The sequence below is a fragment of the Podarcis liolepis genome (assembly GCF_965112155.1).
Source record: "Podarcis liolepis genome assembly, chromosome: 5".
In the NCBI taxonomy this organism is placed as follows: domain Eukaryota; kingdom Metazoa; phylum Chordata; class Lepidosauria; order Squamata; family Lacertidae; genus Podarcis; species Podarcis liolepis.
The window spans coordinates 63,734,776-63,754,492 of NC_139556.1; the positions used below are offsets into that span (position 1 = coordinate 63,734,776).

Sequence of the window (19,717 nt, forward strand, 5' to 3'; positions counted from 1 at the left end):
ATTATAGTCATGCAGCCTTGCCTCCCATTTCAGTCCAGTGCTGCAGGCATCTCAGAGCAGGCAAGATATAAAGGATGCCAGGATCAGAGGCCCAAGCATGTCTTGTGTCATATTCTGTCCTTCTCACCTTTCTTTGGTAAATAGTAATGCCTAGGTATGTACTCATTTTGTGTTGTGGCGACTGGATAAATATGCCAGGGAGAAAATAGAGTACAACTGTTCCTTCACATAGCAACAACAGTGTCATTGTTATTATTTAGGTTTGTCCTCATTTTTGGCATGATAGGTTTTGTGGGAAATCTCACCCTTTTCAGGGTGAGAATTCTGGGCATACAAATTCTGTTAATGTCTTCATTAATATATATTTTCTGTGTATATTTTGCTAGTTAGTTGAGGACCAAATTAATTTCAGATCAGTGCTGAATTAGAGACAAGCCATATTATTTATTGTTGTTATGGCATGCAAAAGGCAAAGGATCCCTGGACGGTTACGTCCAGTCAAAGGCGACTATGGGGTTGCCGTGCTCATCTCACTTTCATGCTCCAGGAGCTGGTGTTTGTCCACAGACAGCTTTCTAGGTCATGTGGTCAGCATGACTCAACCGCTTCTGGCGCAACGGAACACCGTGACGGAAACCAGTGCTCATGGAAACGCCATTTACCTTCCTGCTGCAGCAGTACCTATTTATCTACTTGAACTGGTGTGCTTTCGAACTGCTAGGTTGGCAGGAGCTGGGAGAGAACAACGGGAGCTCACCCCATCATGGGGATTCGAACCACCGACCTTCTGATAGGCAAGCCCAAGAGGCTCAGTGGTTTAAACCTCAGTGCCACCCACGACATGCATACCACAGTCACTTGCATGCATTTTTCTACATGCTTATTCCCTTCCTCACCTATACATAGGAAAAAGCTACTTCTCTTCCTGGAAATCAGGCACTTTCTATCTCATGTATACATTTAACTTAAGAAGAGCCTGCTGGATCAGGCCAATGGCTCATCTAGTCCAGCATCCTTTTCTCACAGTGACCAACCAGACACCTGTGGAAAACCAGCAATCAGGATTCAAGTACAAGAGCCCTCTCCCCTCCTGTGGTTTCCAGCAACTGGTATTCAGAAGCATAGCTGCCTCCAATTGTGCAGGGCAGAACATAACCATCATAGCTAGTAGCCATGGCGTGTCTACAAAAGTGTACACATATAGCCACATATCTCCCATTTTGCCTGATCTCTGGGGTGGGGGGGAGGAATAAAAATTTCCTTCATAAAATGTCATTGCCAAGGATTAATCAATAACTATTTTCAACCACGTGAAATTCTCCACAATTCCCCTAGAGGGTAGCATGGCTCACACTGAGAAGCCGGTACAAGTTCAAATTATTGTTGACGTTGTACCACTTATTAGTTAGACCTCTTCTATTAAAATAGAATGAAAATAACTGGACTGGTCTCAAAACTGATAGCCAAAGATTAGCTTGGTTGATACGCTCTCTGAGTTTTGGAAAAACTAGCAGAATTAATTTTGAACAAAATGCTTCATTTGGTTCATAGCCAAAAGTATTTCAGAATCTATTTTTTATCTATAAAAATAAAAAGAGGGGGAGTGGAATGTGGCAGAAGCCTCTATTTTAATTATTTGTGTTTGTTGGCTATGTCTGTTGCGGACACTGATGTCAATGATTAATTCTTGGTTTCTTATTTAGTTTCCTCTTGGACCTTGAGAAGCGAGTAGAAGAGAACATTGTGATCTCAGATGTCTGCGACATTGTCTATCAGCACACCATTAATCATTTCTCGGTGTATGTAACCTATGTCTCCAACCAAACCTACCAGGAGAGAGCTTATAAGCAACTTCTGTGAGTGCAATTATTCAGTTATGGCTTGCTTAGTAAAACCAATCAACTGAGACTGACCAATTAGACAACAGATGCCAAATGGTTTAGCACACCGGGGTGGGGGGGGGGAAAGAATTTTCACCCATGCTTAATAGAAACTTGTCTCCAAAATGTGCTTGGGTGTTCACAGTGTAATCCCATTGCTCACTGGAAAGGAGATAACTAGGCAGAAAGCTGGGATTTGGTATGCAATCAGTTGTGAGTTATTTTTGACATTTTGCACAACTTTCAAACATGCATCTTCCACTGGGTGACTATGTCTGACCGTTATAAATGATCTATTGCACTGGAAGGATTGTTCTGGTTAATGCCATCATTACAAGACAAATGTATGAAATTATCCATAGTTGTGTCTGTTCTAATGGTTTTCCATTGGGCAAGATTATTTTGAAGCATGTGAATGCATTTATGGCATGTGCAATTTGTCTAAAGGTTTTTCAGTGTTGAACTGCCAACCTTTTATGTCCCCCTTGCTTATGATGAAGTGGAAGCAATTTAAAATTACAATCCACTTACAACCTTAATTTATTTCAGCAACCTCACTTCCTCCAAGTTCCATTCAAAGCCTTAAAAAAAAAAAAGTGAAAAGAGGCAAAGTTTCTTACAATAAAGGGAATAATTTCTGATCTGTAACAGATTTCAGATGTGAAACTCCTGGAATTCTTACTTAAAGCTAAGCTTGCTCTTTGAATAATGAAGAATCTTGAGCACTATGATCCTGTGCATGTTTATTCAGAAGTCTTACTGTATTCAGTACCGTTTACTCCCATCAAGTAAATGCGCAAAGAATTGCAGCCTTTCTCCTTGCCCATGCAATCCTGTGTGTGTTTACCTGGAAGTAAATCTCACTCTGTTCAATGGAACTTACTCTCTAGTAAGTGTGTTTAAGTTTATAGTCTAAAAATTAAAAATGCTCATTTATTATAGTCCTTGTGTCAAGTATAGCTGAATTGGATTAGGGAATCTGCTTCGGACGTTTTCATAATTTAAATTTAATGATAGTCGTCTGCTAGGATTTGTAATGAGTCTTCTCAATGTACCCGCATTATATATTTGGTTCCTTCGCAAAGGAGAAGAAGCTGTCTGGAAGCCTCCAAAGCATTAAGATAAAAATACTTTAAAAGGATCATGAAAGCTGGGAAATGTTTAGCTGCTTACTTGAATGCTCTGAATGTTTCAGAAATTTTCCACTCTTTAGCTCAATACTTTTTCTTTTTCATGTTTATTTTGGCCACTTTGTTTCTTCCAAGAAAGTGAGTAGAGTTAAGTAAGCTATTAAGCTACAACTATTCTAGTAAGGTGGGGAAAAAACCTAATAACTCATAATGCAATTTAGTCATTCCTAGCTTTCATTGTATAGATAGAATTTTAATATGCTCAAAGGAAGAGAGATAAATCCTTAAACAAATTAATTCCCTATAGAAGCAGACCTTGGTGACTGCTTCTAACCAGCAGCTAGGCTGTTTTATGAATGCTAGGAAACGATAGCAATCTTGCTCCTTTTCTTCTCCTCACCATTCAGTCTTTGTTCTCACTAAAGGAACTCCTAGTCAATTATTTAATAGTAGGTGACTAGATCAGCATACTTAGAGGTCTGTGATGACAAAGGATTAGAATCCCATTTGCCTTCCGTTTGACAGACTGAATATAGACAACGCTGGAAAGGAAGTATGGTGGAGAAGAAGCTGTCAATAAGACCAAGCACAGACTTAAAAGTTAGCATAGTGCAGGTGCTTCAGCACTCTTTGACATCCTGGTCAAGGCACTGAAGGATAATGAATTGATTTTCAAATTGTAAATGTGAGAGGCACCAATCTACTATTGAGAGCAAAGCAGAAGTTCACCGATGTTCCAGCGTTAATAGAAGGCAATAGCACAACAGGACAGGAATATGGAGTCAGCTTGAACTCTTTCAGAAACAGCTAATGCAGAAGTTTGGTTCAGTATTTTCTCAGTCACATATGTGGTGAATGGTCATACCATTCTCAGTTCCAGGACCAATTCAATTGCTAGTTCCATTCTTTCCTCCCTCTGCTCCAGAAAAACAAAAACCTTAGCTGGACCACACCAGGAACAGCATCCTCAGTGGTTATTGCTATGCTGTTAACAGTCTTGTGTGCCTCAGGACCACAATATCTCAAGGGCTGCCTCTCCCCACATGAACCCAGCATTCATCATTGGAGGCCCTTCTTCATGTGTTTCTTCTGAGGGAGATGTGGATGGAGGCAACACGAGAACAGGCATTTTCAGTGGTGGCTCCTTGCTTGTGGAATGCTCTGCCTAGGGAGGTGCTCCTGGCACCATAATGATCTATTGTTAGGTGCCAGGCAAAAAGGTTTATTCCCCCTGGACTTTCAGCCCTTAATTTGGAGCGTATTAGGCATACTTGTGCCCTCTTTGTTGCTTATTTTTTAGTGGGGTGTGTTATATTGGACCTTCCTTTTTATATTTATTATGGCTAGGGTTTCGTTTCATTTCGTTTTTTTCATACTCGGTTTTAATGTTCGTAGCATTTTGTGAGTTGCTTTGGGTCACTTCTCATGAAAAAAGCAACTAATAAATGCAATAAATAGAGCTGGGGTCTGATTGTGGCCTGAGTTGTTTTATCATGCTGGTGCTCAGACCTGTATGCTTCTTCCTATGAACTGTGCTAATTAATCATTTGTGGGTATGGGGGTGTTCCAGAAGCTTCTAAATATTTGGTATTAGTTATGAATATTGGTATTAGTTATAAATAGAAAGTTCCCTCACATTAATAGCCTTTTTGTCAGTGAGAAACCAAATAGTCTGAGCTAAAGAGTGTGTGCCTTTCTGTAGCACTGAATTCACACTAGCTGTAGCTGTGACAGATCCTGGCAGTTCTCCAGTAGTCTGAGATGCTTCCAGTTTATGCCAGATGAGTTTTTCCTCTTGTCATTTCCAGCTAGGCCTACCTCGGTTAAATCACTTGATGGAAGGCCTTGTTCCTATGACTATATGTATTTCACCTTACTGCAACAATCCAACTGTGTAAAGATATATAATTATGCCTCTGACTCATCTACTTGGACACACACCCCATTCACACCCGCCCACACACCCAGCATATGCTGCTAAGTTTGTATGTGCTACACATGTAAAAGCATTACTCTGGCTTGCACATTAAGAGCCTATTTTTCCATTCCCAAATACTATTAATAGACCCAACTTTAAACCAAAATCCACTTAGTGCTAATATGCCCCTCCCCCAAATTGTAAAAAAATGAGAACAAAGCCATATTCCAACCCTGAGGGGAAGGTAGTGTTGTGAAAATTAAAACACACATAGAACATGTCGGTTACTCACACAAGTTTAAACCTCAATGAAATAACAAAACACCACTCTCCATCTGTCTCTGCTGTCAGCCAGGACAAGCCAGCTTTCCGGGAGGTGATCTCACATTTGGAACTGGATCCGAAATGCAAAGGCCTGCCTTTCTCATCGTTCTTGATTTTGCCTTTTCAAAGGATCACAAGGCTGAAGCTGCTGGTACAGGTATAACAGGGTTTTACTCTTCCCATATATCAGTACCACCTTGCCATGTCTTAAATTGAGGTCACTGAAAGACTGAAGAGCTTCAGTGGGGAGGGGAAAGCCACCAAGGAACATTCCTTGTAGGTAATAATAATTTTTTTATACTCTGCTCGTCTGGCTGGGTTTCCCCAGCCACTCTGGGCGGCTTCCAACAGAATATTAAAATATAATAGTCTATTAAACATTAAAAGCTTCCCTAATCAGGGTTGCTTTCAGATGTCTTCTAAAAGTCTGGTAGTTGTTTTTCTCTTTGACATCTGGGGGGAGGGCGTTCCACAGGGCGGGTGCCACTACTGAGAAGGCCCTCTGCCTGGTTCCCTGTAACTTGGCTTCTCACAGTGAGGGAACCGCCAGAAGGCCCTCAGCACTGGACCTCAGTGTCCGGGCAGAACAATGGGGGTGGAGACACTCCTTCAGTTATACTGGACCGAGGCCTTTTAGGGCTTTAAAGGTCAGCACCAACACTTTGAATTGTGCTTGGAAACATACTGGGAGCCAAGACCGGTGTTATGTGGTCTCGATGGCCACTCCCAGTCACCAGTCTAGCTGCTGCATTCTGGATTAGTTGTAGTTTTCAGGTCACCTTCAAAGGTAACCACATGTAGAGCGCATTGCAGTTGTTCAAGTGAGAGATACCTGAGAGCCAGTGTGGTGTAGTGGTTAAGAGCGGTAGTCACGTAATCTGGGAAACCGGGTTCGTGTCTCCGCTCCTCCACATGCAGCTGCTGGGTGACCTTGGGCCAGTCACACTTCTGTGAAGTCTCTCAGCCCCACTCACCTCACAGAGTGTTTGTTGTGGGGGAGGAAGGGAAAGGAGAATGTTAGCCGCTTTGAGACTCCTGAAGGGGAGTGAAAGGCGGGATATCAAATCCAAACTCCTCCTCCTCTTCTTCTTCTTCTTCTTCTTCTTCTTCTTCTTCTTCTTCTTCTTCTAGAGCATGCATCACTCTGTCAAGATAGTCTGCGGGCAGGTAGGGTCTCATCCTGCGTACCAGATGGAGCTAATAAACAGCTGCTCTGGACACAGAATTGACCTGCGCCTCCGTGGACAGCTGTGAGTCCAGAATGACTCCCAGGCTGTGCACCTGGTCCTTGAAGGGCACAGTTATCCCATTCAGGACCAGGGAGTCCTCCTCCTGTCCCCCAAAAACATTACTTCTGTCTTGTCAGGATTCAACCTCAATCTGTTAGCCGCCATCCATCTTCCAACTGCCTCACAGGACCTTCACCACCTTCACTGGGTCTGATTTGAAAGAGAGGTAGAGTTGGCTATTATCCACATACTGATGAACACCCAGCCCAAACCCCCTGATGATGTCTCCCAGCGGCTGCATGTAGATGTTGAAAAGCATGGGGGAGAGGACAGAACCCTGAGGACAGGGGGAGAGGACAGAACCCACAAGTGAGAGCCCAGGGGTCTGAACACTCATCCCCCCCCACCACTTTCTGAACACGGCCCAGGAGGAAGGAGCAGAACCACTGTATAATAGTGCCCCCAGCTCCCAGCCCCTCTGGACAGTCCAGAAGGATGTTATGGTTGATGGTGTCAAAAGCCGCTGAGAGATCCAGCAGAACTAGGAAACAGCTCTCACCTTTGTCCGCCGGAGATCATCGACCAGTGCGACCAAGGCAGTTTCTGTCCCATGATGAGGCCTGAATCTCGATTAGAAGGGATCCAAATGGTCCGCTTCTTCCAGGCGTGCCTGAAGTTGTTCAGCAACCACTCGCTCAGTCACCTTGCCCAAGAATGGAAGATTTGAGACTGGGCAATAGTTGGCCATATTGGCCGCATCTAAAGATGGTTTTTTAAGAAGCAGTTTGATAACCACCTCTTTCAGCGGGTCTGGGAAGGCTCCCTCACAGAGGGAAGCATTCACCACCCCATGAAGCCCATTGCCCAGCCCTTCCTGGCTAGCTTTTATAAAGAAAATTTATCCTTTTATGCCCATAATGTAATTGTCAAAAGGAAGAAGATTTTGTCTCCTCTCTACATTTTTCAACATGTGTTCAAGTAGAGCCTGTTTAGCAACATCCAATAACATACCATTGGCAGCCCAATCCACTCAGTAACAGTGGAGTAAAACAACAACATTTTGATAGCTTTCTGAGCTGGAATTTGAAACAAAAAATATATATGTAAAGGTGAATGATAGTCAGACCTGTTAAAAGTATCCTAAGTCTTAATCATTTGAGGATTCTGTTGACTGAAAAACTCTCTTATGGAAATGTATAATAACAACCTTCCTTCATCTTGTACAGAATATCCTGAAGAAAGTGGAGGAAAAGTCTGAACGTGAAATCACTGCCCTTGAGGCTCACAAGGAACTGGAAACAGTAAGTCTCATCTTCCTTGTCAGAATATTTAGGATTTTTCGGAGCAAATGGGACTTCTTCTCTGCCTCTGTGCCCCTCCCAAAGTTGCTGGCCATTGCCATTCAAATGGTGTGTGTGTGCCGTGTCATGTGATTGATTATGCAGGGTGGGGTTTACCTGCCTCCCGGTATTTTATTTAAGTTGGCACCTCTGTCGTCCCCCCCCCCAATGTGTTTTGAAGAATCCCCCTACCCTCCAGAGTGGATTTGGGGGTGGGACATGTAGGGAAAGGAGAGGGAGAGGTAGTCCCACTTTGCAGGCATTAGTCCTTGTGTTAATAGGATGTTAATAGGATGACTTTGAATTCAATGCTTAATCATATGCATCTGGTATATGAGGACATATCTGGAAGAAATAATATCCAAGGAAGAGTTGCCTCAGATTTCAGAGTGCAAAAGCTGTAGTCAGACACTTGAAGGTGATAGATTCCACAGAGAGCAGTGATTTAATTAGCTGCCACCTGAAGCAGACTGTTAATAGGTCAGACTTTATCCAAGAGTACAAACTTATTTTTCTGACCCAAAATCACGTGTGCCATAATATACCTTTTTATTAGTGCTTCAGCTCCTTTTGAACTCCATTTCTACGAGGCTTCTTATCATGTGTGCTGCCTGTCTAGTTACATATTTTGTGGTTAGGCCAAGTACAGTATACTTTTAACATGTCTGAACCAGTCTTACCACATGCAGGGGATTGCATCAGCCCACACAAAGAAGCCACCCAACCTCCATTGTCCCTGCATGTTCACATGGAGACAGAAGATCTTCATGCAGCCAATGCACCTAGACCAAACTCATATGATCAATCCCATGGAAATAATCTGGAATGGGCCACACAAATGTTTACTATACTTGGTATACTCACAAGTGCAATTAGAGAGGCAACACACAAAGATGGTAAACACATGTTCCCCTCCATGAAGTGGGCCAGATCATAACCCCAGTCCAGTGTCATTGGGATCAAGTGGATCCTGATTCCTCTCGAGCCAACTTTTAGTGGACCCTCATTTTCTATCTCTACCTGCCTGCTGAATTACATAGGCCCCAGTTTCAGACATGAGCCTAGTAGAATTGTTCCTGAGTCTTCAATGGTGCAGCAAGCTGGGGTGGGAAGCCACTCAGAAAAGCACTTCAAAGTGAAGGCAACGCCTTTACCTTCCTTCCATCTGATGTCACAAATTATGCCAGGGGTGGGGCAGATGGACATGGTTTAGGGAAAACTATATTGTGAGCTAAATTAGGGCCCCTGCCCCTCCCCCAGTCCTGCTGTGAGGCTGCCAAAATGTGATGATGTCATCAGCAGTTGATAGCACAAATACCTCGAGGAATGTGAAACACAACCTGCTGCATTGCTGAAAGCTTCTGAATTTGTGATAGAACTGACCAGTCTAGTAAACCTGAGTTCCATTCCATTTTGGCTTGGTTCCACCATTAGGACTATAGTAGAATTTGAAAGCTTCTCTAGGGTTTATATTAAATCAGAAATGTCTTGACTGTATAAAACTATGAAATCCACTGAGCTATAGCCCTTCCTCTTTCTAACCAGGAACCAAAGTAAGCATTAGCAAGCCTCAACTCAGGTGATTCTTGCTTACTATCTTATTAATAGTAATTAATAATAATTACTTATTAAGTAATAATAGAGTTGGAACCTATTCCCCTTCATCCCTGGGTGCATGTCCCCCCTTATCTTACTGGGGTGAACAATGCTTTGATTTCCTTCACATGAGGTTGAGCTAATGCCTCTTCAGTGACACTTACTTTGACGTGAGCAAGTTTATTATTAAAATCTTGTCGACATTGCACTTTTATTTACAGAACCACTTCTAATGAAGTTAAACATACTTTTCTACTTCCACCTCATTCAGTCTGTTCTCATTGGGGTTCCAATTTTCAACCCTGAGACAAGGAATCATGTTTCTGATATACTCTCACTTCTTGGTCTCTTCTAGGTGGTGAAGGCATGCAACGAAGGTGTTAGGAAGATGAGCCGTACAGAACAGATGATCAGCATCCAGAAAATGCTAGAATTTAAGATCAAGGTAAAAATGTAGGCTAAGTCTTAAGGAGAGGAACAGATAAATGTTACAGGGCAATGATGAATTTTTAGCAAAACGGTTGCCCCTAATGATTATATTAAACAATCACTGATCTAATTTAGTCAGTCCTAGCTTTGGTGCCCTTTTTTAATGCAAGTCAGGGTTCAGTCTGCCTGGCTGCTTTACCAAGTTGCCTGGCTTCCCATGTTTCCTGCTCCACTGACTGGATCATGCAGAATGTGTGCAGTGATGATGCGTGCTGAGCCATTCCCAGTCACTTGTATTATTTCTAACTCAGTGCTGACTAATACAGCTCTGTGGAGCTCTCCTCCAGCTCCTTTATCTGTTTTTTATTTGTATAATTTTCTTACGAGTGCTGCAGGCCAGCTGTGTGGTGTGAATTTTGTTTAAATTAACCTAAAGAGACTCTTGAGGCAAGATATGCCAAAACATATCCCACTTGTCATTACTGTCCTTTTGCTTAGAATGAGACTTCAAAGTTTTCAATGGGTAATTTAATTTCCTTTGATCTGCAACGACCATGTATTTTGTTCCCATTATATACATCTTCAGAGAGCCAACTTTTAATGTTACTTTTATTAAGTATTTCACAGGTTAATGGGAGAAAAAGGGGGGGGGAGAATATGAGCATGCCAAAAAGTTATAACTTTTACAATAAAGAAAAGACAACATGCAGTTGGCTGCTGTCGTTAAACTTCTCATTGCTGTGTTGAACAAACACCATCCACAAAACTATCTAATTGGCATTACTCCCTGAGCCCGATAAAAATTGTAATTTTTGCAATCTCGGCTATTCACAGATCCTCTTTAAACAGATTTTAAGCCAAGGAGTGACAGCTTTTTTGAAATTCTGCTAAACTAATTTTGGCTATGCACAGATGATTTGTAGTAAGTTCTGGGTCACATCTCTGTCTTTCCCTTCAGGTCATACTGGGTCTAATAGTGTTTCATGTACTTTGATTCATATCTTTTTAGTTGAATCTTCTCTTCCAGTACCTTGCCTGATAGATACTGCTAAATAGGAACGAAGTCGTATTCTTCTCTTTATATGTGAACGAAGTCCTCTGCAATAAAGCCACTTCTCCAGACTTTGACAAAAACCGCTTTCTCATATTTTGGTATCTTAAAGGGATGTTAAATACTGCTGATCAACATTTTACATTTCCCCCCCAGTTGACAGACACAAATTAATTTTAAGAGAACATTGACAGTTGCTGGAAACCCCAGGAGAGGATAGTGCTCTTGTGTTTGTGGTTTCCCCACTAGCATCTGTTTGGCTGCTGTGAGAATGATGAGTCGATGGGCAGGTTCTTATTAGGTTCTACCTGGATCCATAGCTTCTGAATAGTCTATTTTTAAAGCTTTCCTTTGCAGTGAATTCAGAGGGATTGCCATAAGATGCTATGTTGCAGTGCTCCTGATTATTATTTTATTTCCTTTGTTAGTCTGTGCCCATCATCTCTCACTCCCGTTGGCTGCTAAAGCAGGGAGAACTGCAGCAAATGAATGGCCCCAAAACATCACGTACCCTCCGCACAAAGAAGCTCTTCAGAGAAGTCTACTTGTTCCTCTTCAATGATTTGCTAGTGCTCTGCAGACAAATTTCTAGGTGAGTTTGAAACAGAGAGGAACAGAATTTGAGCTGTACTATGTTTATTCAGCCTCAGTTGGATCGGTCTCAATCCTGCCAGAGATAGTTTCTGATTGTTAATTTAATCTATTGATGTGCTGCCCAAGCAGCTGTAGACGAATTTTCAGCGCTCATAGTAAAGAATTACCATATTTTTTGCACCATAACACTCACTTTTTTCCTCCTAAAAAGTAAGGGGAAATGTCTGTGAGTGTTATGGAGGGAATGCCTACGGGTGGCATGCCTACGGATTTTCCTCCTCTAAAAACTACGTGTGTGTTATGGTCGGGTGCGTGTTATAGAGCGAAAAATACGGGTAAGCAAAGGCGGATGTTTATTCTGTTGTTCTGGGTTTTTAAAATAGACAATTCTTTACCTTTGCATCCCATCCCCCCTTCAAATTGTTAGGCAAGGACTAAAGCAGGGGTCAAGAGCTTGTGACTCTGCAAAGGCTGTTGGTCTCGGCCAGCAGGGACACTGGTCAGGGTTGATGTCCAACAACATCTGGAGATCACATGTTCCTCATCTCTAGAATAAAGATACGGTGCATTCTGTCCTTGAGAAGAGAAAACTTGCATCAGAGGACGGTCGTGAGGGAAGTGTGTGCCTAACTTTCCCCTTTCTAATCACTTCATGTTTGTAAAAAAAAAGGACTATGGAACACTGGCAGGGGGTTAAACAGCTGGCTTGGGGAAAGTTTCAGAAGGAAGTATATGACTCAAGAAGAATTAACTCCTCCTTTCTCTGCTGTCCTTTTTCAGATGCAAATAATCTCTTCCCGAGCATGCTTAGCAAGATTTTGTTATCCCAGATAACAGTTTCAGGCGTAGTTTACTCCTTCGACACTAAGCCATAAATTATTTAGAAAGAGTATTTTGCCTATGAGAAATGTAGTCACCTATTTCTCTGCCCCATCTTTTAGGCCCTGCTTATACCCCAGCCTAGGCTATAACTAGTGTTTCTGACACCTTTCTTTTCTCTCTCAGTGACAAATATCAAGTGTTTGACTCTGCTCCACGAGGACTTCTGCGGGTGGAGGAGCTGGAAGACCAAGGACAGAGCTTGGCGAATGTCTTCATCCTGAGACTGCTGGAAAATGCAGATGACCGCGAAGTCAGCTACATGCTAAAGGCATCATCACAGTAAGCATAACGAGGCAATATCTGGAAAAATTGTAGATTTTGCGCATGATCCCATAGCACTTTCTTACAATAGATTCTGAACTATTATTGCTCTTGGGATGACTTTGCCTATCTTTATAAGCAGGCACAGACATTGTTCAATAGGCATCATGTTTGATGGGGACTGTCTTCTAAGTGACAGTGTTGATAGTGAGTTCACTTGCCCCTTGTCAACATCCTGCGTAGCTCTGTCTTCTGCAACGCTTTAGGGTAATTTGTTTCCCAGCACTGGTGATTCTGTCATATAGTCTGCTTGTGTACAGGAAATGCAGTCTCCAGTCCCTCCCACAGAACTAGAATGAATTTGCCCTCCCTACTGCAGACAAAGAGGGAAAGGCAGGCTGATGTCAAAGGAGGCTTCTTGTTTGTCCTATGAACTCATACTGTAGCCGTGAACAAAATATTCACGCCTCCACACACACTCCAGTGGTGGAGAAAACACCCAAGGGAGAGAATATATTGAAACACCCAAAGACTGAATTCTGGCCAATTGAACTAATGGCAAAAATATCACCCCAGGTATGTTGACCATAGAAATCTGCTCCAAAACTGCATTCAAATTCTGCCTTCCCTCACCTCTGTCCTCATTTTGTCCTGTATGAATGACTATTTATAGATTATGAAATGCATGGACCACAGGAAATACTGCAGTACGTTTTCAAGTAATCCTATAGGAATATAAACTGTAACTGCCTATGTGCTAAGCACAATAAATGTTACGTACATAAAATATATCATTTTGGAAGGTACAGAAGCTTAGAAACAGATGGTAGTAACTATCTTGTTAACTGCCCTGAGATCTTTTGATGGACGGTATGTACCATATTCTTCGCCCTATAGGACGCACCGTCCCATAAGGCGCACCTAGTTTTTTGGGGGGGAAATAAAAGGGGGAAAATTATTTTTCCCCCCCAGGCACGGGGCTGGGGCGGGGGAAGCCCGAGCTTCCCCCGACCCCAGCCCCCAGAACAGGCAACTCTCCGCAAGCCGTGGGAGCCCGGCATGGGCTCCCACGGCTTGCGGAGATCTGCGCGAAGCCTGGAGAGCGCACCGACCCCTCTCGCTTTCCAGGCTTCAGCGAAAGCCTGCATCTGCCCCATAGGATGCACACACATTTCCCCTTCATTTTTGGAGGGGGGAAAGTGCGTCCTATGGGGCGAAGAATACGGTAAATAATAATAATATCCATCCTCCCAGTGTGCAGATGGCATATTCAAATGGGTTCATCCTTCATACTGTTACCCCAAATCCTGCATGATGCAAAACTTTGTATTTCTTTCCAGCGCTTCTTTGCAAAATTTCACACCTAGCAGTGCGGGAAGCACTGTTTCTGCTCCAAATTAAGCATGTTGCTAACGATAGATTAAGAAAAGTTGGCACTTGAAGTGTTCTTTCTAGTCCAACACCCATTTGAGCAGAGAATTTATTCAGTTAACATGCATTACCGACAAACTGTTGCAGATGGAGGACATGGGAAATAGGAGAAAATATTTCTTCCTTTGGTTGTAAAAACCTTGTCCCTCGCTCCCTTCCTGGTTCCCTGGAGTAAGCGACAGACAACCACAACCTCAGCTGCTCCTCTGCTTAAACCCGGAAGTGCCTGGCTTGAGCAGAGAAGCAGCAGCAAAAGCTGTCCAACCTACGATTCCAGTAGACTGAAGAAGTTGCTGCATGCTCTCCCCCCCCCCCAATTTTTTGACCCTAAAGCTTCTCTTTAACTCAGAGAATGAACAAGGAAGGTGGTGTGACGTTAATATATGAGAGTGCTGGAGGTGAAATAGTTAAAACAGGTTACCCAATCAGAACCCAGGGGGTGGAGTCAGAGGGACTATAAAACCAGCTCTGGGAGGGGTGAAGGGAGGAGTTCGTTGGGAGTTGGGTGGTTGGCTGGAGTGGGAGTGAATTAGGATAGAGTCTGTGGGTAGGTTGAGTTAGTGTAGCTGGGTCAGGAACAATTAGGGGCTAGGAAGACAAGTAAAAATCTGAGAGGTGGTTTAGTGAGTGAGAGCAGGTAGCGGAAGTTATAGGTATGGATAGGCACCCCATGAATGTAATTGACCGATACCGTTTATGAAACCACATGCTTGTTAAACTGCAATAAATAAACATAAGTTTATGTTCCAATTTAACCCTGACTGGACTCAGTATTGTACCAGGTAGGGCCTGGGTGGTGGCAGCGAGAAATAAAGTGGTAGCACAGGGATCAATAGACAGTGAAACGTCCAGGGACCCTGTGTGATTGCTACAGATGGCTTCACCCCTTTAGCTCAAATTTCGTGACTCCAAAAGAACATGGAGAACATATTCCTTTTCACTTTTGTCCACAAAGCTATTACTGGAAAGGGAATTTGGCTCAGGAAACCCTACAGTTACTGAGACTAGCCAGAGACCCCAAACCTATCGTTCTTTAAACTGCAAAAAGGGAGACAAAGAGGGGGTTAAACTGGGCTCTTTCTTCGCGGGCCCATGTTCTTCTCAGGGACACAAGCATCCCAGATCTCCCATATCATATTCACTTTAACCCTAAGAAAGGGAATGACTGTTCCAGGTATTTATAGAAAATAATACATGAAAAACGAAGGTGAAAAATGGGATAGAGGAATGAGTCTTCTGTCAAGGGAATCTGAAACATGGCTGAGCTCTTTCAGTAGAGTTCATGGATTTGCCTTGAACTCCTTATTGTCTTAGCTTGTGCATGACTTTCTAACCAGTGTGGGAGCACATGAGTCAGGATGCGTGAATGAGTGACACTTAATTGACTTCGCTGACAGGAAAGGGAGAGAGAACACATGGATTTTACCATTAAAGTAGGGGCAGGGGCAGTAAGACAGAAATGCAGGAATGGCACAGAATGCAGAAAGTGGATTTATTTGTGCTTTATGTTTGTAAATTTTTGCAAGTCACTTATGGACTCCTATGTGGCAAGTCAGATTCCACGGACCCTTTCCAAATTACATGGAAAACACTGATTGCCGCTCTCTCTCCTGTTTTATTCCCAATGCAGAAGTGAAATGAAGCGCTGGATGATCTTGCTGGCTCCGAATCGGCGAACCAAGTTTGTTTCCTTTACATCCAGGCTCATGGGTAAGGAGGGCAAGGGGGGGAAGGAGGGAATGATAGAAAGTTGTCATCCAGATGGATTCTAAGAGCACATCACTGCTCTTGGTTAGGTTCTAGCAATGTCAGTTCTAGGATGCAAAGGCAGATCAGGTCCTAATTACAGAACAAAATTCCATTCTAAGCTTCATTTTTAAATTGTGTGCCCTGAAGCAAATTTTTGTGAAGCCGAGAAGTCAGCTTCATATCCCTTTACGGAAAGGTTCAGTAAGAGATCACACCCCCTTTTCTTGTGTGCAGAATTTTACATCAACATCACTGTTCCATATTTGTCTGCTGCCCAGTCATCTCAGTCCCCCATCAGTACCATTCCATGTTACACCCAAATGCAAGAAGCTAATCTGAGATCCCTTCCCCTCTTGTATGAGATTCTATGCATTTCTCAAAACCTCTGACTGAGGATGTAACAGTCCTCAAGATCAGCCATTGCGCTCACTGGCCTGTTGGTTGAATTATTTGCTGAGATGACACAGCCTAACTAGCTTACCATTTTTTCTCTAAGGTGGTTCCTTTGTAGCTACAGGCAACAGAAATTATCAAGGTTATGCTACAGACGTTTGCTATTCTAAGCCCTTGACCAGAGAGGCAAAAGGCCTGATCACTATATGCTATAGCAGTTGGGCGCGTGCACACACACACACACACACACACACACTCTTACTTTAGTAGCAGACACCCTCCCATTTCTCCCTTATAGTATTCATAAAGGGTCCTGCAAACTAGTAATTTCCCTTTTCCACTTGCAGATTGCCCTCAAGTACAGTGTGTCCATCCTTATGTGGCTCAGCAGCCAGATGAGCTGTCGCTGGAACTGGCTGATGTACTTAACATCCTGGAAAAGACAGATGATGGTAAGAAGTGTCCATATTTGGGTTTTAATGCAGGCACAAATGCACAACAAAATCATAACAGGGGAACTGTGTAGGAAGTAAATATCTTGCAGCATTAAGGACTGATTGTACAGTATGTTCCAGTGCTCCTCAGATGGTGGTATATGACCTGTTAATTGGGTTGTCAGGAAATGAATGAGGGCCAATGCATTTTTATTTTTTTATTTTTCGTACTCTCTTTTTCACTCGGATTGCCAAAGCATTGCGGTCCCAGTGAAGCAGAATTCTTATAAGCTGTTGCAATTTGCAACATCTGCTTCACACGGAAAATATTATGTAACCAGCTTCCCTTAATATATTCTGATATGATTGTTGTATAACTTCCTTTCTTGTACCAGTTTTGAACCTTGCTTGCATTAACTCATCGCTCCTTTACTGAGCTGCCACTATTATGTTTTCTCCACCCACAACCATCCTTTTCCAAAAAAATCTAGGTTGGATATTTGGGGAGCGTTTGCATGATCAAGAGAGAGGTTGGTTCCCCAGCTCCATGGGTGAAGAGATTATGAACCCCAAGATTCGATCTCAAAACTTAAAGGAGTGCTTCCGGGTACACAAGACAGATGATAGTCAGCGGAGGAAGATGGGCAGCAGGAATAGACAATGATCACTGCACACAGTTCTGGGCAGTTGTATTTCAGAAACAATGAATGTCAGATGCTGAGACAACGGAAGGTGGCACAAATATCATTTTTTGTCAAGCAAGTCCTCTCTTCTCCAAGCTAATGAACTTCTTTGCATACTTGATGCACCATGGATAATATCTCTGAAGACAAACTTGAAAAGAGGTGAGGCTGCCATGTGCCTGTACAGAACTAGGAGCTGTAAAATGTAATTTCCTATTGTATTGCAAAGAGTGTAAATCTCTTAACTCTGCATGGTAAGGAAACAGTGAATGCTGATCAACTGGAAGGAAAAAAGTACAAGAAGGCCCAAGAGGTTAGCAGCCTGATTCTTTAATATTCCATCAAGTGGCACATTTGATTTTCCAGTGTGCAATCCAGGCGCACAGGAGCGCACCACCTTTGAAAGTGTGCACAGTATCGCTATACACACTTCTACACTCAGGAAGTTTCTCTGTAGGTACTGAGTTTGGAGAGTACCCACACAGGCACATCAACAGGTATCCCTTATAAATAAACACATTGGTGATACTTTAAATGCATTGGTGATTCTTTAACAGAGGTAAAAAAAAATTATGGCAGAGCATAGTCTTCTGTGCTACAAAATATTCCACAAAATTATTTACACTGTACTCTTGGGCTACCCTGTAGGAAACTGCAGAGGAGAATACTGACATAGAGAAGCTGCATGGTTTCAAACAGGAGTGTGAGGCCTCTCCTAGCTCAAGGGCAGTATTGCTTCATGAGCAACTTCCAGGGGGGCCATACAAGAGGGATGAACATGGCTATAGACAAAAGTGGGCAGAGCAAAAGCTGGGATGAACCTACATTCCAACTTTATAGAGGTCAGAGATCCCCTACACATGTTGCTCTCCATCTAGGCAAGGAAGAGGAATTATCGCAGTTGAACATTTCAAGTCAGGCAAAAGCAGTCAAGGGGGCCGTAGCTGGTGAAAGTCCCAAGGGTAAAGAGGTATTCCACACACCCACACCTAAGCATGAGGTTCTCCATGCCTGACCTAAAATAGGAAAGGACTGGAAATTCACTGTTTCTCATAGCCGTGCAATTCACCACCTGGACCCATATCCTAAGTGCAAACTATAATAATTACTAGCAATGCAATCCTATAGATGTCATTTCAGGAGTAAGACCTGTTGAGTTCAATGAGCCTTACTCCCAGGTAAGTGCATATAGGATTCCCATCTGACTGCATTTAAGTTTTACAACAAAGTTATTTGAGAGAGCCAATGGTAGGTATCGTAAACTATGTCTAAATATTGAGGGTGGCTGAGTGGATAGTACAGACTTAGGCCCTGAACAAATGCACTGACAGTATCCCATAGTATTCACTACTCAGTTCTGTTGCACATACTAAGGAATTTTTCATGGGGGTGGGGGTGGGAGAGAGACAAAAAAAACCCCAAGGAGTGGAGAATCAGCTCAAGGCATGCATGACATTCTATAGCCATGCTAAATCTGGAGAGCTAAAGAACTCAGCTAGGGCCAGCAAATTTCTGTGTAATTACCCTGGTGTATATACGGACTCTGATAACAGTATTTCAAATAATATTTCTGTCCAGTTCAGAGAGTTTTGAATGAAATGCATCCTTGTCAATACAAGTGGATTAAACTGATTATGGACCAAATGCTCATTCAAAGAGGAACAGAGGCCACTAGGCAGCAACAACAACAGGCTTGAGGGACAAGATGGCATGCTTTTGTACTAAATGTTGTCTGCAAAAGTTTTACTAAAGCAATAGGAAGGCCTGTTGCATGTCAGCTGGGCATTGCTCCTCAGCTGTACACATGAACTCTATGTATAATACTTTCAAGCTGGTGTACATAAATGCTTACAAAGCCAGGAAATATCTTCTCCTTTGCTGCAAGAGTTACAACTGGCAACAAGATGCTTCTTTGGAAGGGAGAGAGAAGATTCACAATAGAGAACATTTGACTAAGGACAATTATAGAGTCAACCATGAGACAGAGATCGAGAAATTAAAAGATTGTAAAGCACTTTGCATATTAAAAGTGTTACATAAATAATAACGGATAAGGAGTGTTTATTTAATAGCAACGCTCCCCAATGCTCTGTGTTAAGAGGCTCCTTGCACAAGGGCTTGTGTACACTGCATTTTTCTTTTTCGAGCTAGTTCACAAGGTTATGAATGTATGAATCACTTGTTCTTATACTGTCTTTATACTGAGTCATGCTGCTCCACCCAGCTTTGTACTATCTGCTCAGATTGGTCACAGCTCCTCAAGGTCTCCTACATACCTGCCTTTCAGCTGAAAATGCCAGGGACTGGACCTAGGACCTTCTGCAAAACCTTTGATTCTGCTCACCTTTTGCTGTGTTTTTTAAAAAGATTGCCTTTCATCCCAAATCAGGCCT

The 19,717-nt window shown here is 42.8% G+C and overlaps 1 protein-coding gene across 7 annotated transcripts in view; it reads left to right on the plus strand.

Moving 5' to 3' along the window:
- NGEF (neuronal guanine nucleotide exchange factor) overlaps positions 1-19,371 on the plus strand; it is a 63,392-nt gene extending 44,021 nt beyond the window's left edge. For 5 of the 7 annotated variants that reach the window (XM_083505651.1, XM_083505649.1, XM_083505650.1 and 2 more), the window contains 9 exons: positions 1,704-1,856; positions 5,280-5,409; positions 7,708-7,782; positions 9,773-9,862; positions 11,326-11,489; positions 12,497-12,652; positions 15,696-15,775; positions 16,555-16,659; positions 17,133-19,371. In XM_083505651.1, coding sequence (XP_083361777.1) covers positions 1,704-1,856; positions 5,280-5,409; positions 7,708-7,782; positions 9,773-9,862; positions 11,326-11,489; positions 12,497-12,652; positions 15,696-15,775; positions 16,555-16,659; positions 17,133-17,305 — 1,126 coding nt within the window. In that variant the 3' untranslated portion in view covers positions 17,306-19,371. Of the gene's footprint in view, positions 1-1,703; positions 1,857-5,279; positions 5,410-7,707; positions 7,783-9,772; positions 9,863-11,325; positions 11,490-12,496; positions 13,509-13,853; positions 15,776-16,554; positions 16,660-17,132 lie in introns of all 7 variants that reach the window. The other 2 variants (XR_014526793.1, XR_014526794.1) reach the window with 1 other exon arrangement.
- The last annotated feature ends 346 nt before the right edge of the window (positions 19,372-19,717 follow it).